General features: G+C 45.2%; 1 protein-coding gene across 1 annotated transcript in view; it reads right to left on the reverse strand.

Annotated features, from left to right (window-relative positions):
- Positions 1–891: 891 nt before the first annotated feature.
- The window catches only part of epb41l2 (erythrocyte membrane protein band 4.1 like 2), a 43679-nt gene continuing 26024 nt past the window's right edge, over positions 892–18546 (reverse strand). Inside the window, 11 exon segments of the mRNA XM_068577510.1 lie at positions 892–4380; positions 4699–4813; positions 6118–6198; positions 6338–6436; positions 6705–6833; positions 8043–8693; positions 9082–9171; positions 10824–10994; positions 13713–13745; positions 13926–13976; positions 17870–17963. Of these exon segments, the coding sequence (XP_068433611.1) occupies positions 4709–4813; positions 6118–6198; positions 6338–6436; positions 6705–6833; positions 8043–8693; positions 9082–9171; positions 10824–10994; positions 13713–13745; positions 13926–13976; positions 17870–17963 (1504 nt within the window). The 3' untranslated portion in view covers positions 892–4380; positions 4699–4708.

Consider the following 18546-nt stretch of genomic DNA (forward strand, 5'->3'; position numbering starts at 1 on the left):
ATGTTTAATTTTATTGCTTAAAAAGTTCATTACCTTCATTTTTAAAGCTTGAAAAAACACCATGGTGGTTTATTTGTCTCATATCATTTGTATTTTATATTGCTAATATGGTTTCTGGTCTCTAAATGATGGTATATCTTGTAAGCCTGTTTGAGCTGGGACTGTTATTCACACATGAAACATGACAAAGCAATCCTGAGACAATATGTGTGTTGATAAAAACTATATATATATATATATATATATATATATATATATATATATATATATATATATATATATATATATATATATATATATATATATATATATATATATATATATATATATATTCCATCTTCCACAGCTGAGGCTGATCTGTCAAGGTTTCCACAAGACCACAGCGCCCTCTACAGGCAGATGAACAGAAGTACGGGCCAGAAGATGAGGAGTGCTGGGTAGCACACACACACACACACGCACCCACTCACGGCTGACCGAAGACACACACTTCATCAAGAGACCAGACACCTAAAACCTTAAAGTCCTGGAGTATCTCTCCAGAGAAATGTGACGGCTGTAAACACCAGCAGGGGGGAAGATATCTCAGGGGGAAGTAACCAAGAAAAAAAGATGAATGTTGACGCCTGTAAAGAAAATCATTACCTGTCAAACATCTGGTAAAGTGATGTGTCTGTTGTCTTTAAACCCTTCTGGACGTTATCAAGACGCTCGGCTCAAGGCGTCTCTAGAGCCGTATATTTGTTTTGTACCCTCCTGTCACCCTGAAATGATCATTTATGTATAAATGCTCACAACCTGAGCTGAAAAGACAAAAGACACCTGTGGGTTTTATGGCAGGATTTAACTTTCTTTCAATAAATGACGCCATAAATGAAGAAAACGATCTGGTTTCAGAGTATAACAATCCTTTATTTAAACAGTGTTACACGGGGGGAGGAGTGGCTGTGGGTGGGGAGACACGAGACATTTAAGCTGCTAGATGAGACACACTACCAGTGATCGCCGGCCAGCTACAGAAGAGACGCTGAGGAAACTGCGGGTGGTTTTCCAAAAAAAAGAGAAAAAAAAGTGTTTCTGTGCAGTTTTCTGAGTTTTAAGTCGCTGGAATACAAAATGATGCTGGTGTTAACTGACAGGGCCTCAATGATGGTCCAGAGCCTGAGATGTAATTAAAACGTTAATTCATCTGCCTCATATGTTGTATTTGATCTAAAAGCAGTTCATTGTGTTTTCACTCGTTTGAATCGGCCCTCCATCTTTACCACATTCAGATTCTGACAGTTTAAAAAAAATCAGCTGGCGTTTCATCATCAGCTGCTTCTGTGTCGTCTTTCTTATCCAAATTAAAATGTCTGGTGGTAAGAAACTCAGTTGTAACCTCAAATGAAAGTCCACATTTTTGGAAAACCAGCCCCTTTGCCGCTCAGAGCTCCTGTGATTGGTTAAAACAAACCCCCGGGAAAAAAAGAGGTTAAACCTGGAGCTGATAGTACAAAAGAAAAGAAAGTGAAATGGTGGGTAAAGATTTTAAAGCAGTGTTTCTTCAATGTCAAAAGTAAAATAACCAAGCGGGCGCACAATTAAATCCCCACCTGTCCGCAACTACATCACAGAGAAAAGACAACGAATTCATCAGAAAGTCTACAAACACAAGCTGATATAACCGATGCTATTTTTAAAGTTTTGTATTTTTTTGGAACAGCAAAAGCTTCCAAAAGCTGCCTCGTGTTGCACGGTTTGTTTGTTTAAAATGTATTTTTCTCTTTCTGCTGCCTTGTCTCTCTTTGCAAGAGGGTCAGAGGTTAAAGCGCCCCCCCGCCCTCTCATCTGGAATGTCATTTAACTGCATAGTAGAGGTCGGACCAGTCGTTTGTTACCGTTGTCCAGAAAGAAAGCCTTGAACTGGGGCTGAAACACTGGGTTCGTGCCATTTAAAATGTGGAGAATGTGCATTAAAAATTACCCCAATTCAAAATGCCTCAACATCCCGTCTGATTGAAGGATTTCAGACAAATCTAGGCAGGTACAGGTGGAATGTTTTCACATCAATCTGTGGCACTTTTTTGTTGTTGCTTACAAGCAGTTCCAATTTCAGTAAAAATGCGTTTTTCATTCTGTTTTTCTGCAGCTCACACTGAAAACACGCGTCGACGTCATACGTCAGGTCACGCCCCTTTTCTAACTCACTTAATACCACCGATACTTACACTGAGTCACGTTTGTTTCTGTGGAACATTTGGGTAAAAGGACACCGAGAAAAAAAATGAATGAAAACACCACGAGATTTCCTTTCGTGGTTTCAGGAGCTCTCGTCCCTTTAAGCTGCGTTTTTTTTTATATTTTCTTCGTGCGGTCGTGTTGGAACTGTTTCCTCTTGTAGTTTAGTGTTGTGCTTTTTATTTGCGGCTTTCAAATAAGGCAGAAAAATACAACGTCGTGAATTTTTGTTCCAAGTGGAAAACAGTCACAACACAGCTGGCGTCGAGGTGACGTCATCTAGACGTTACCGGATGAGCCGAGACAGATTATCTACGCGCACTCTCAAAAGCAATCAACGCGGTTTAACCTTCTATCTAGACTCGCTCGAGTGTTTACATTAAAGAAAACGTGTGAAGAAAATTATATCCCAGTTGTCGTGGTGTCTAGAAGGAGGGGTGTTCGTGAGTGACGTTACGTGCTTTGAACTACGACGACGAACCGTTAAGAAATCCCGCGGTTCTGATTTTTTTGGACAGTTTTTTTCCCCAAGTTGTTCCCTCGTTTTGGTACCTGTGCTTAGATTGCAGATTGTGTATTAAACAAAAAAAAACGGCTTGAACTCACTTCACGATGCAAAAATAACCTAATAAATGAGTGACTTTTGCACAGTGAGGGAGTTGCTAACCCTCGCCGGAGAGCAACATGCTACATGCTACATGCGTCCGGTTCTTCTCCCAACGGGCGCCGTCTCTAATCTCCCAGTCATGCTTCACTTCACCGGTCCTCTCTCTCCCAATCAAAACGCCCGTTCACTGCGCCCTCGCGCTCCCTGTGGCCCAATGGGAATGGCTAGTGTCGTAATGTGGGCGGGCCTTAGGGAGAGCGTCTCCCAAGCTAGTACCCTTCACTTTCACTGTACTACGGTTGCACGCAGCAGCGTTAAAAGTCAGTTCATTTTCAGTCCATTTATTAAAATTAACTAAAAAAAATACAGTAAAACGTACAAATATATCACAAGGAATGAATTGCGCCTGCATGGTTTGGCCTCTGGAGCTCGTGCTGTGAATCATGTCACTCTTTGTCTTCTCTTCTTCTAGGAGAGTAAAAAGTGAATTGAACTGAAAATGAACTCACTGAGCCGCCGGTCAACGCGCACGGAATGTGGATGATGAATAATAACTAAAAACGTACAGAAATCATAAAGTCATAACAATTTAAAAAAAAAAGAAAACCTGGTTGATTGTTTTTGTTTTTTTACTGCATTATTTTAAGTTACAGCTCCCCGCTTCCTGCAACTGTTAGTAATAAAGTGGAAATGTTCTCATCTGACTGTGAATGTGCTTTAATTAGTTTATTTTGTTACATTTTGGAAAAAGTACAAAATAAATCAGATTGTGTCTTTGTGTTTCCTGCAGTCCGACTTGTTATATTTGTACTAAAACCATTTTAAAATGACTTTTATATTATGTTACTCTCCATTTACAACATTTAAGTGAGGGAGCTGTAATTTAACAATTTTTTTTTTTTTTTCAAGAATGTACCAATACCTCTTTGCTGATGCCGAACAAGTACGAGTACAAAACCTTCAGCGGCAAATTAATTACATTTTGACCAAAATAACGTTATTTAAAAGCCTTTCTTCAACTGCATTCTCATTAAAAATCAATGAAGATGAAGTTTAAATTTGCTTTGTGAGCGAGTGGATGAGTTACTGCAGTGAAACAACCCGTACAATGACACAATAATCGTTGTTATCCTCATCGGTGCATTCCTGCAGCTTTACAGTTTGAAACACGACGGACACACTAGAGCTCATTTTGTAAAACAGTAAAAAAAAAAAGAAAAGAAAAGAAAAAAAGCACTATTAAAAAATAGAAACACGCTAGAAATATTAAACTAACAAAGTGGTTCTTTTTTGTTCCCTCGGAGAGAAGAGGGGACGTTATTTTTTTTGTTGTTTTTCTTGGTTTTTGGAGTGAGGGTTTTAGACGCACCACAGACATGTGAGAAAAACCGACTGGGAAGAGATTGGCAACTTCTCTCCCATTTGTCTACCCCTTCTCCTTCGCTGTTCTTCTCCTCCTCCCTCCTCTTCTTCAGTCAGTCAAGGTTGGTTGTCGTAAAGGTGATGGAGGTCGTTCAGCGCCAGAGAAAGCGGTCACGATGGGCCCTTCAACTCTGGGGAAATAGAGGGGAAGGCAGTCAGCCTCGAGAGGCGAGATGATTGGCACTCAACATTAATGTTCCTGCTCGAAATACTTCCCTTTGTCCACACACACACACACGCAGACACACACACAAAGACACACACACACCTTCCTAAAGTTAAGACTCCTTTCTCTTCCTTCAACGTTGATGGTTTTTTAGCATCTTCAGCTCATTGATTTTCAGTTTTATTGTCATTTAATACACCATTATATGCTTTTAATGAAACTTTATTGCTTTTTCGCCATGAATAATAATAATAATAAAAAGAGTTACTATTATTATTATTACCTGAGTTTAGTCAATCCTCCTCCTCAGCCAGTTCAGTTTCTTTATGAACCACCACTCGGGTGACAGACATGTCAGGGTGCTGCTCTTTGGCCTCCTTAATGGCCTGGGCCAGTGCCTGCAGTACCGAGGGGCAACCACACAACGGCAGCACCGAGCACAGCGTGCAGTGGAGGAGGTGGGGAGGGAGGGAAAATGGTGGAGTAAAATGAAAAATTAAATAAGAAGCATAAAGAAAATGACAAAGAATGCTGGATTTACGATGGATGTGACTTGTGGTATTATACGCATTTGGGTTAACTGGATAAGGGAAGGAGGGGGCGGGGCGGGGCGAGGGGCAGGGGGGGAAGGCAGGGGGGAGGCAGTAAAATACTTTCAGACACATCAATTGGAAACATAAAGATTCAAAATGAATCCTGTTTCCAACTAAAATGAAATGTAAATCCAGCAAATCAAGCAGGACAGGCAACTTAAACAAAGCAGTGGACGAGGGATCATGCATGACGATCCAGGCCGAGAACAGAGTCCTTTCTTTGTCACATATTTGAGATAGTTCGAGGGCGCTTTCATGCAATGAATTCCTCTTGAGTGAAAGCCACCCATGGGAAAGTATCGCCAGAGAGAGTCCCCCAACTTTCAAATATTTGAAATGCCTTTATATAAACCAGAGCAGTCTGCGTGTATATGGACAGTGAGACTATAGTGATATTGTTCTGAGGTGGTTTGGCAGCCATGTTGGGGAAAACATTTTAAACTTTTCTCCCAATTTTGATGCATACGTTTCAATCGTTGGCCTTCAAGTGGCCCAGTTACCTCTACAACAAGGGGGGCAGAGAGACTAGTGTGATGTAATATTGGGGGAATTTATCAGGATGTAAAGATCCTCAAAGTAAAGCGGAAATCTGCTCTTTGAGCTCATGGTAATTATTTTCCAGGTTTAAAATCCAATGTGCTTGTGAACAGAACAAATGTCAGTGCCGTTGCCCAAATAGATCTGGACTGCACTAACTCAGATGTGATACCCTCAGTGTAGCTTTAGCATGTTGTATTCATCACATCGGGGACAACACAAATCAGACAAGACGTGGCAAAAAAAACACCAACATGGTTAAGAGACACGGTTTTCTCGATGAATGGATGAATAAGTGAAGAAACGGATGTAGCAGATCACGGCCAATGAGTGGACTCTGAGTGGGACGAATGGCACGTCGGCATGATTAACAAACACATTCAGACCGCGAGCGACATGATCGACATGTCACCTGACGGCTGTGTGCTCCCTTAAAGAAAACCAGAAAGATTTCGCTGGACTTAAAGCCTCCGCTAAGCGATACTTGGAGATCCTCTCGCGCCGGCCACACCTGGTCTGGATAGAGCGGCCGGAGAAGCCAAAGCGAGGCGTCGTGGGACTGGAACACTGACCTGGTCGTGGTCGATGTCGCAGTCGCCGGTGATGACGATGCGTTTCTCGATCCTCGTCTCTGAGAGGCCGCCCTTTAACGTCTGCAAAAGAGACGAACCACAACAATGCTTTGACGCCCGGGATGATGGGATATTATTATGAAACTAATCATTAAACAACTATGAGACACAATGCAAGTCACAATGCATCAGGGCACAAGACAGTCGTGTGTGTGTGTACCTTGGTAATGTGTGTGGTTGTGGTAGTACACAGAGATTCAGAGGTGATTGTCTGAGCAGTCATCAACACTCCCGGCTCGCCATCGCCGCTACCATCCAGCTGATAACGCAGAGAGATCATTAGTTACAACATCCCCGTCGGTGTGTTTGATGTTCAAAATAAACTTTTGTCACAAACTAATAATACATGATTTCCTTCCAGGGAGGAAGGAATGAAATAATGGCGGCATGCATTGTTTCTAGGAAACGAAGATGTTTTTCCTTCAAACAGAACATTAACAAGCCATAAAAAAAAAAAAGATTTCCCCCAAATACACAAAAAAAGGACAGAATGAACAAAAGGCTCCCTGAGGTTCCTGAGTGTGCACCTGTGCGGCTTCGTATGTGATGGTCTTGGTTTCCGTGTGTACGATGGGCACTTCTTTTGTAGCTATCTCAGTTTTCTGGGCGGCAAACGTGTCTGATATAGTCACCATTTCTGTCTTTACCACAGGTGGCTGGGGAGGGACGAGAGAGAGAAGTGAGGAGGGGGAGGGGGAGGGGGGGATACAGAGAGGGTTAATACATTACACCTGAGACAGTTAAGGACACAAAGACACATAATGGTGTCTCGCCACTGGCTGTGGAACTCACGTCGAAGTCAATTTCTACTGATTTTGTGTGTGTGTGTGTGTGTGTTCAGAAAGATAACTATGAATGTAAATGTGTGCTTCATTATCATCGAAAGTGGCACACAGAGCGGTAGACGTGTAAATGCAACAGAATTCATGCAAAAAAATCAAATCAAAAGCTTCCAGACTCATGCACATCACGAAATGCAGGACACGTCAACGACTACTTCCAGCGATGCACAAGCGACAGCTACAACAGCAGCACCACTACAGCCCCCACACCCATCTTTGGTGTCAACTCAAAGCTCAAAGTACGACACAGCACATCACAGACACACACACACACACACAAGCCCACGAAGAACAAGCGGCGCTCACATGACGGGGGGACACGACAAAAGGAGTCGATTGATATGTAAACGAGCATGCAGAGATGACGTTCAGGCGGGCGGGTGGCATTTCCGAAGTGCTTGGCAATGATGATTTCCACAAAGGCTGTTACCGTGGTGACCGTGATGGGCCAATTAAAAAAACAACAACAACAAAAAACGTGAAAACGGAAGCATCACTGCCAAACACGTGGAGGACACACTAATAACACAAACACACACCAACGCTGAAATGCGGCATGCAGAGCGTCATGCATTCCCCATTTAGGCCCCAATTTGACTTCACACCACTAATACACAAGATGCAGAGCAGGAGGCAGTCACAGCAACACGCCACACTACGTGGAGCAGGAGAGAGAGCTGGGCGTGTCGGTAATGGCGTGACGGATGATGGTGACGGTGATGGACGACACGGAAATTACAAACATGTGGAGAAAACGGTATCGGGGACGGTAACTTGACACCAAAACACTGAGTTGGTTTTTTTTAACTGTATTTCTTTCATTTTAGGATTAAAGGAGTTTTGTGTGAGGATGTACATGGGGCTCAAGTATTCACGCAAGCAGGAAGGAAACCGGCACCGTGGAAAAAGCAGGAAGGAGGAAAAAAAATAATGTGGGTGTTTCTACAGTCGGCAGGAGGGAGCGGAAAGCCCCGCGGAGCGGCGGGGAGGGAAGCTCCGCAGTCGGCCCGGTGGAGACTTTACCTCAGAGCAACAAATAACCTGTGGCCGGTGCTCTGCTTCAACCAGCGAGGCTTCTCCGTTCATTTTGGGTTCTTCTTCCTCCTCCTCCTCCTCTTCGTCCTCCTCGGGGGCGACCGCCCCGCTCTCGCTCTCCTCCGGCTGGGCGTGACCGTTCGGCGCTTCGACGGGCGTCATCGGCGGCTCATCGGCGCTTTCCTTCGTCTCAGCCTTTTCCTCTCCCTCTGCATTCTTCTGCACCTCCTCCTTCTCCTCCTCCTCCTCCTCTGCGTACTCCTCTCCCTCTCGACTGGTCGCCTCTACAGGTGGGCTGATTTCAGCTGGAAGGGAAGGAGCGTCTGGAGCCGTCGCGCCCTGCACCTTATCCTCCTCTTCCTCCTGCTGCTCTTCCTCCTCTTCTGGTATTTGCGTGTGGCAGATGGAGACATGCGGGTGGTACTCCGCTTCTTCCTCACTCTCGCTCGCGGATGAAACGCTCTCCTGCTTTGCTGCTGTCACCTCCTCCGACACCACTACTTCCTCTCCAACTGTCACTTCCCGCTCTAGCGTTTCCTGCTCTGCAGGCGGGCCGGTCGTAACCGTGACAAGTCCGGGTTTGGGTGCTATGGAAACCTCTTGGACGACAACGGTTTCTTCGATTTCAACTTCGGTTGTCTATACACATACACACACACACACGCACACACACGCATGTACACAAAGTGCACGGACACACGCAATGAGGTGCGCACACACACACATACACAGCAAACGCATGGGGAGGGGACAGAAGAAGAAAACAAAACATAACATGATCATTGAAACATAAATAAATTAAATACAATACACAACAAAAAAAAATCGTGAAATTAAAATGACGATGAAGATGTTCAACTGTGGACGAAGAGGGCAGAAAAGATGTAAGATTTGTGAAGACAAGTGAAGGGTCAAAGAGTGGACGGCACTTCGTGCTGCCGGAAGGAAAATGGAGGCGTGAAGGAAAACGGTGGAAAGCGCCACGAATGGAAGGCTGCGTGGACGAATAGAAGGAAGTTAGATCCACCTTCGAAGGTTCTTTGGTATCAGAGGTCGCGACGTTATCGGCCGCCGCCGCCGCTGCCGCTGCTGCTGCGTCCGCTTGGGGCGCAGTCTCCTGCTGACAGAGAAGTCACCATGACAATCAATCACACACACACACACACGCCAAGCAGTGACATCATCATCGTCAGCGGTTGACGTCACGACCGGCGGTGGCGCTCGCCGTGACGGCACAGGGGGAACGGGTGGGGTGCGTTACATGGGTTACTGCATCCTTCATATCTCCCTGGAGGCTTTCATGCACCATCCAGTTTGATTTTTTTTTTTACACACAGTGTCAAGTTGAAAGAGAGAGTCAAAGAGGAAGGATGAAAGGGAAGATGCATGAGAGATGGATTAAAGAGAATATCCCATCTGTGAACACAGAAGCTTTATCTTAAAAAGATAAAAAACGATAAAAGCAGCACGGCATTGAACTCAGCAGCTTCTTGATGAGGAGGACCACGGAAAACATGGCGTGGCGTAATGAATTTAGTTTTGGCTTTGATATATCGTGTGTATGTTAAAACATTAAAATGCATTCTGTCTTTTTTTATGTGTGTGAAACAAACTGCTGCTTCAATACCTGCTGCTTTGTATTTTTATATAATTCCCCCCAAAGGAGTTTGTAAAGAACAGGAAAAAAAAAAAAAGACATTCATTCGACACACGACTGGCAGCACGACACTAACGAGAGGACGTCCTAACATCCACGGCATTCCCAGCTGTGAGTTGTTTCAGACTAACCATGCCCATTATTCAGGATGAATGGTCCCCGTTACTAAACTACCATTCATCCAGCGTCCACAGCAAGCGGTGTGGAGAGTTTAGGGAACACATCCGGCAAGCGTCTTTAATTCACAGAGGCATTGCAGGACGTCCGAGTTTACTTTCAGCGGCCGAACTCGAAAATAAACCGACTCCTAAATGCCTCGGGAGCAGCACCTCGGTGTCAGAGAGCGTGGAAGCTGGGGAAATGAGAAGCCCACGCGGAGGAGTAGCGGCAGATGTGGAGGTTATATCGGCATCTAGAGTTGGTTCAGCGACACTGCAGGCAGGTGGAGCAGAACAAAAGCCAGCGCCAGAAAGTCTACTGAACAGCACAGAAGCTATCTCCTCTTCGAGGCTCTACAGCACACACAAACACACACACACACACACACACACACACCCACACACGCACAGAACGCAGAGAGGAAGAGAAAGAAAGAAAAAAAAGACATAGTTTGAGAGAAGGCCGATAGAAAATAAATCCCCAAACGCGGCACAAGACACGAACGCATCATACGCGTCCAGAGAAAGAGCTTTACGCCTCCATGCGATGTAATGATCACATGAACCAGAACAGAATGGAACGGGTTTGTTTAGGAGATCAGAAACCAGAACAGGATATCAAAACAGAAAGAAGAAGAAAATGAACTTGTGCGCCAGGGGGGGGGGGGGGATTAGGATGTAAAATGTGAAGCAAGTCCAGCTGAAAAGGAATAAAGAATTGAAGCAGTGTCATATTAAAAGAAAAGAAACAACATAAAGTCCATCAAGTGATGAACCCCACCATGAGAAAGGGAGAGGAGACGAGTTTCAAAATCATGAGACGAGTACTTCATCTTCATTCTACCAAAACCACATCGCTGCAACACAGACAATCATCTGCAAAGAGAACATTTCACCAGAGGTAAAAATGCCTGGCGCATCTCTTCTGACACAGACACATCGAGACGGACGTACCACTTGCTGTTGCTGTTGGATACGTATCGTTGTGGCGGGAGAGGAGGTGAGACGTTTCTCCCACTGGTTGGGCTGCGGAGGAGAGGGAGGCGGCGCCTCCATAAAGGAGCGCTTTAGCTGGCTAATGCTAGCTTGGTGTTTCAGAACGTCTTGCTGGGTCTTATCGTGGTCCTGATGAGGGAGTGGATGGGGAAGGGAAGAAGGGAGGGGAGAGTAAATGAGATGAGTACGGATGAATGAGGGATGAAGGGTGGTTGGGGATAACATTTGGGATGTGGGGCAGAAGGAGGGAAGAGGAGGAACATAAATGAGAGGAAGAGGAAAGACAAAGAAACAGAAAGAAGGAATAACAAAGTGAACGACAGTAGAGGGACGATGAGTAAAAGGTCGGAGGGAAGCGAGGGTTTTAAGAGAAAAGATGGCCAGATGTGGAGAAAGAGACAAAAAGGAGGAGGGATGAAGAGGAGGAGGGGGGGGGGGGATAAAAGGAGAGAGGGAGGATGTGGGGAGTGGAAACAAAATTGGGTTCAAAACAGGAACATTAGTCTGTCAATCAGGAGGAGGACAAGATGGACGCCATGCCTCACTGGAGCCTCGTTTTAAATGGGTCTGAAAGCTTACATTTGGCTTTTATCACCTCTGTGTGTGTGTGTGTGTGTGTGTGTGTGTGTGTGTGTGTGTGTGTGTGTGTGTGTAATCAGGCTGCAGTGAAACAGGGCCTCTCCATCTTGATGAAGGAGTTTCTGCTTTAAATCAGGGCAGGAACAGCGGTGCAGAACATGGAGCTGATAGTGGTCTCGTCCTCCCTCCTTCACTGCTTCCCCATGTGACCGATCCATTATTTAATCATATAGTTTAGTTTATAATTTAGTCCTCAACACTACTGTCCTGTTCCATTTTTCATCTCCTTAATCTTTCTTCTCCTCTGCCATCGTCTGTCTCTCTAGTTACACTGCATCTATTTTCCTTTCTCTTACGAAGAACACAGCTTTCAATCAGATACAGTAATTAGAACATTATCTATTATTTATATAAATGGAGCGACATGTCCCTCAGATATTGACTAAATGGACCACAAATAAAGACTTCTTTTCCTCTGTAAATATTGTTTTTGTCGTCCAATCCCTCATCTTATTACTACACACGCTACAGATCATCACTATCAGTCCCACGTTGCATAAAAAGTTGTTGTTGTTTTAGTGTGTTATCAAATCGCATCACTCAACGCTGGCAGCCAGTCACCAGAAAACAGGAGGAAAGCTCCTCGTGTGAGTTAGTGAGGCCGGGTTAGTCGAGTTAGACGCAGCTGCCTGCCAATAATCAAACTCTTTGATCCATAAAAGGACTGTAACAAGATGTCTTTTTTTCTTCTCCAAAGCGCACACATAACAGCATTCAACATGCACAAAGCATGCAACAAAGTCACGTCGACACACCGCTGACCCGCTTCACAAAGCAGCTGTTGTGAGCACTGCGCTTGGGAAAGTTCTTGGAGGAGAAAGTCTCGGCTGTACTGTTGTGTTGAAAGATACACATGAAATAAATATCGATTCAACACTGAAAACGTCTTAGTTGCCTTGTGGGGGCGCTCAATGCGGCGACCTCCAGCAGTCGTATGGATCACCTCCAGTTAACAGTTGATCTCATAACCTTCTAAAATTGGGTCGTGAAGCCAAAGCAACGAGCTAAAAGATGCTAAAGCGCGAGGTAGAGCTCACTGGAGGTGTAGAATCGAGTAATAACTCTGTGGATCCGTCACAACGGCAACGTTGTGAGTCAAGTTTCCAAGCAGGTGGTCGAAATGGCTGCGATGTGAAACGGGACAATTAGCTGTGAAACCAGTTGATACCGGAAAAAAAAAAACATTTTCATACGAAAAAGATAAAAACAAAACACAAAAAGAGGAAACAGCCTGGAGTCAAGCGTGAACGCGATATACAATCATCCACACGCAGGCATGCAACAGAGCCTGAGAGTGCGAGAGGGCAGCAGTCGTGTACAGTGTAGTACAGGTCAGAGGGAGTTGTAGTTCTGATGGCGTCAGAGTACACAGAAGCATGTAGTTCTCGTAATTCAGCCATCAGACGACGCCAGTACCAACCTCCAACATTAAATTACTGTGCCTCACATAAATATTGTCCCCATGCACTCTCATTGGACTCTGGAAGGCAGACATACAGTGAGAAATAAAATGGAGAAAATTAATGAAGAAAAAAAAAAAAGTGATGTACTTTGTTTTACCTCTACAAAAGAAAAAATACAATTTCGAACAATCAAATGAATTGTAATCAAATAAATAGGTAGAGTGTAAAGCAAAAATTTTAATATAAAAATCGGGGGGAGGGGGTGACGCAGCCAAAATGTCTCAAACTGTGCTGAAGGCTGGAAGATGGGTACAAGCACAAATTAACAACATTTTGGTTTCATTCATTGAATGTGATGACGATAGCACTTATACCCATGTTGACGCATCCAGAAACAAATCCAAAGCAACAGCAACAGACATGTACACAAACCAACAAACCCAAATGTGCTTTCAGACAAACCCCAGAACAACACGGAAATGAACCAGAAACCAAACTGCGACGCCGTAAGCCACAGCAGAGCAACCGAGGAGTGAGGCTTTTGGGTGAAAGTGCCCGACCAGGATCAGTTTTTACAATTAATTAATTTAAATGTATAACTTCACATCGTCTGTTGTTGATGTAACTATTCAGATGTATTTATCTTTTCCTCATCGGGTAGCTGAGAAATACAAAAAAAAACCCAAGTGATTCTGTGTCGTCATGTTGGGGCAACTTCACCCGAAAAGAGATGTGAAACCAAAACCAACCCGAACCGAGCAAATGATTGACAGACCAAATAGAAACAATCAAATAGTGTGTGAACCTGAGAGAGGGCGAGCTCACTGGCTCCCAGTGACTGTTGACGGGTAGAGATCAGGGAGAGAGTGAGGACAGGTTAGGTTTACTGCATGTGCGCTCCATTAAAACCATTTCTTTTCAATTTATAAACAAAACAAAAAACAAAAAAAACACCTTTACACTAGCTCTCAGCAAGATAATTTGCAAAGCATGCTGGGTAAAGACGGACCCTACAGACCTGGGTGGGCGTGGCTTCCGCATCACCAGGGCTCAACTCCGCCTCCTTAACCTTCAACGTCGTTGTCATGACAAAAATGAGGATAGATAGGGGGCGCGAAGACAACAACAAAATAAAAATAGTGTGAAATGGATGATGAGGAAACAAGTTGGTTTTCTTTCGCCCGCTGAGCAACCTCAGTGTCAGAGAGCACCACTGGTCATGTGACCACAGGAGCAGTTACATAGACGGAGTCCGAGGCGGTCAATAAAGGAAGCGTCAGCTGCTACGGGAGTACGTGTCAAAGTGTATTTCTGCTGTACGACACGGTTATGTTTCTGCTAAACAACTTTTAAAGGACATTAGTTTCTGTATTCAGAACAAAGTCCCATCCACTGCGTCCACAACGAGTCAGCCGCTTTCACTTCTATAGTCACTACAGTTTTAAAAAAAGGACAAAAGCTAGTTTGTACTCCAACAGGACGATGACTGAGCTGGAGGCTGGCTGTCACTGCCGGAGACTTTACATTAAAATAGTTGAGCAGAATAGTTTCAGTCTGTTCAATCTGCAGCAGCAGCTTCATGCGACCTCCCGGGCCAGAGGCCACCATGAAAAAAACGATCAGCGCTCGGGGGTCAGGGGTCACGGGAAGGGTAACACTGTTTACTCTCAACATTCATCAGCAATAATACGCAAACCAATAAGCGTTGTGTGTGTGGTCACTGCATCTATCAGCAGTTACAACACCTAAGAGACAACTAATCTTTCTCTGCACTGCAACAGGCAAAATAAAGCAACTCAAAATTGAGGCAAAAATACAAGTAAGTTCTCGCTTAAGTGCTTATTTATCTTACATATTATCGATTTATACCACTACGTCCTTTCATTTGATTTGAGTGACATTAAATCTGCTGGGTTCCAACTAACAATCACTCATGATAGAAGATATTAAAATGCACAAAGTGGTTAAAGCGACTCAATAAATCTGGTCTCTGTACAGTATTTAAATCTCTTATTATACCTTTTCCGTTTCTCTATAATAAAAGCATAATAACGTTTCCTCTATTTCAACAGTTTATCCCAAACTCTCTGAGTCTTAATAGTTTATTTAATCCTACTTATTCTTATATTTGTTCTTTATCATAAACAATGCAGTGGGGTTGTCATGGGGTGCAAGGGATCGAAAGGCAAGCGGAAATGTTTGGGTAAAGAAGGAGGCGGGGCTGAATGTACAGACGCACAGTTTACACACTCAAACATAGGAGGGAGAAAAGTAGAGAGAGGGGGGGGAGGGGGCAGCGGAGGGGTTTGAACGGCGTGTTTATGCGGCGGGATCGCACATCTCATGCGTCCAGGTAGCGCCGGCGTGAGCGTGTTGCCTGATGCGCGGAGGCGTGTGTGCCGGCGTGAGAGGAGAGCCCGACTCGTCGTCGGACCGGGCGTCGGGCGTTTTAGAGACGATCGTCGGCGAAACCGCCCGCCGCTGACTGGAGACCACGTTCTCGAGGTAACACAGGGTCAGGCCGAGGGGCGTGGCTAAAATCAGGGCCAAGACCAGGGACTGGCTCGCCGTCAGCATCACGGCCAACAGGAAGACGACGAGGAGGCAGGGCAGGAACATGGGGGAGGGGTTGAGGAGGTAGCGGCGTATGGACGGGGCGAGGTCGGAGCGAGAGAGGGAGGAGAGAGAGGGGCGAGGCGGGACGGAAAAGAAATGCGAGGGCAGAGAGGAGAGGGAGGAAAAGGTAGAGACGATCGGAGGACAGGTGAGAGAAGAAATGGCGGGCAGCCGTAGTCGTGTTGGGTGCCAAAGGACAGCAGGAACCAAACTCTTGAGTTTAGTAGGCAGGTAGCTCGAGAGGAAAGCCACCAAACGAGTCCATCTTAACGCCAGACTGTTAAAAATGTGACGTAATCGGGGCGCGACGACACATTTGGGCGCACTGACCGCCGCTGCCGACTTGAAAGTGAGCTTCGGAGTGAAAAGCCTCAGTTTCTTTGTTAACCCTGAAAACAGCTTCGTGTGCAAACACCCGTTTCCATTCTTCCCCCAAACGGAGAGAAAACACAGGACGAAAGACACGTATTTAGCCACGCCCCTCAGAGAGAACCGGCTCCACCAATTTGGTAATTCAGCCGCGGCTCCAACTGCGGCCCGGAGGCCGTCCTCGACTCCGGAGGCCTCGGCGGGGCACGTTTGGGGGCTCGCGGTCGTCGGGGAGGCCGGAGGGTTTTGTGCGAGGTGTTCGAGATCAGCCGAGTGCTGGTCGGAGAAAAGAGAGATGGTGTTTGAGGGGAGGGCCCACAGCGCGTGCGAGGCGGTGGCGGCGTCGTCTATAAGGTCGTCGTCTTCGGAAATGTCGGACAGGCCGTGGTCGAGCTCAGAGATGGAGTCGAGGGACGGGGGGAGGGAGGAGAGGGAGGAGGAGGAGGAGAAGGAGAGCGGGAACATGAAGATTGACTGATGGAGGTGGATTTTAAGGAGAGATCAACGCACACAAGGAGAGAGGAAGAGATAAAAAGGAAGGGAGGGAGGACGCAGGGAGAGACCCGTGCACACAGGCAGCAAGCAGTGAAGAAGTCAAATAAGTGGAGCCAAAAACAACCGACGTAATGTGCATTAAAAACATCATTTCATTTTTTGGGTTTCCATGAAATGATGACAGCACGCAAGAGGGAAGTGATTCAAATCAAACAAAAAAAAAAAGGACGTGTGTGAATGAAAAAAAAAAGAGAGAGGGGAAAGAGACATAACATTAGTCAGTGAACAACACACCAAACACAGGTTAAAAAGTGAACATAGCAGGGTTGAGCACAGTGCAGAGTGCAGTCGTCAGCGCGGAGCCACCGCTGGGCGGCGGATTGAGACGGAGGTCAATTCCACAGCGCTGGGGTGCGTGAGCGAGGGGAGAGAAGGGAAAGTGGGGAGCGGGGGAGGTGAAACGGGAGGCATGCACATAAACAGTAATATAATAATGTAGAATAATATAGTGTCCCGCCAGTGAACATTGATGGACCGTGTTCACCCGCCTGGTAGCTCTGAATGCGTTATGCAAAGATCCAAAGCGAACCATTAAAATGAAGATAATCAAAATTATCCGGTTGACATTGTCGGTGTTGCCTTTTTACAGCGCAAGTATTTGCAACTTCAGGGGGTTAAAGTGAGGATGCTTCTCGGTCCTAGAGGAGGTTACTTTAAGTCTCTCAACAGGAATGAGCGTGAGAATCATATTAACAAAGAGGTTATTGTAAGTCTCGGTGGTAACCAGATGAAAGCATTATTAAGGCATTTACACACCGAGGGGGAACGTTTTCTCTCTTAATACACAAAACAATATATGTTTTTGTACTGAATATAAGGCGTCCATCAACCAACCATGTTGTGTGGAAGGGACATATTCCAGATTCACTTCTTCCATTCTATTCTTTCAAAGTAAAAGCCCCAAACATATCAGTTTACCAGAGGGAACTCAAATTAGCTTCCAGGAGGTTAGGCTACACAAGAAATTTACCTGAGACAGACTGCTCTGGGTAACATTCGCAGTCCAGTATTTCACATTTCCGTGTCATTTATTCGCCTCGCCCCCCCGCCGTGTAAAGGCCTTCAGACCTCCCAAAAACCCTGTGACGATGCACGGTCCCATCGTGGTCCAACGCAGTCGGCTATTCCCACCGTGTCTGTTGCCAATTCTCGTTACAGTTTCATTGTTTCATTGCGACAAAGCCCCCGTCTGTCTCCTTTACACACTCTAAGGACACACAAATGCAAAATGAAGCCAAGCGATTGCTTGTCTCCACACTAGGACGAGCCAAAAACATCAACCACGAGCATAACGGAGCTCACTTTGATACACAAACACATAAAACGTTCCTGTGGGACAATGAGGCCTCTCGTTTTTCTTTCCTCTTTCTATCTTTTTCAGAACACACATGTATCCGCACAAGATGAAAACACCACACACACCTTAGAGTCAGAGTGCAGCTCCAGGTGTGGCTCACGTCCGTTCTCAGATGCTTCAGTTATGCTGATCATTGGTGCTAAGGGATGAGAGAAACACACACACACACACACACACACACACATATATTGACAGAATAAATAAACAGAACTTTCAACACATAATACAACGTGTGATTCTTCCATATGGATACTGTATTCACTTGTTCAGTTCAAAATCACTGGGTTTTGTTTTTCTCCAGGGACAAACACAAAAAAACACTCCCTTCCCATGAAGGTCAGCCTGTAGCTCATGCTGCAGCTATTATTGTCAGTTCAACTTTTCCCACACTGTCATTTGGTCTTGTAGGAAAGAAGATGTTTAGTGTAGTATAATAAAAAAAAAATAACAACACTGCAACAACTTAAAGGGATAGTTCAGATTATTTGAAGTTTGTACGAGGTACTGCTCCATCGTCAGTGTATTCCCTACAGAAGATGGAGAAACAGGCAGTAGGAGCAACCCGGGAGCAAGCAAAGTGCTGCTACTACTGTCTGTGGATGAGAGCATCAGCAAAACATAAATACATCTTTTTTTTATTGAAGTTTTGTGGCTTTGCAGACAGCATAAATGGACATAAGGTCTGTGTGACCGCCAAGAGGTGAACACGTTCTAAATATGTCATACAATGGAACTGATATTG

The sequence above is a fragment of the Clinocottus analis genome, unplaced genomic scaffold (assembly GCF_023055335.1).
Source record: "Clinocottus analis isolate CAN_PGR_092001 unplaced genomic scaffold, fCliAna1.0.p SCAF_15, whole genome shotgun sequence".
In the NCBI taxonomy this organism is placed as follows: Eukaryota; Metazoa; Chordata; class Actinopteri; order Perciformes; family Cottidae; genus Clinocottus; species Clinocottus analis.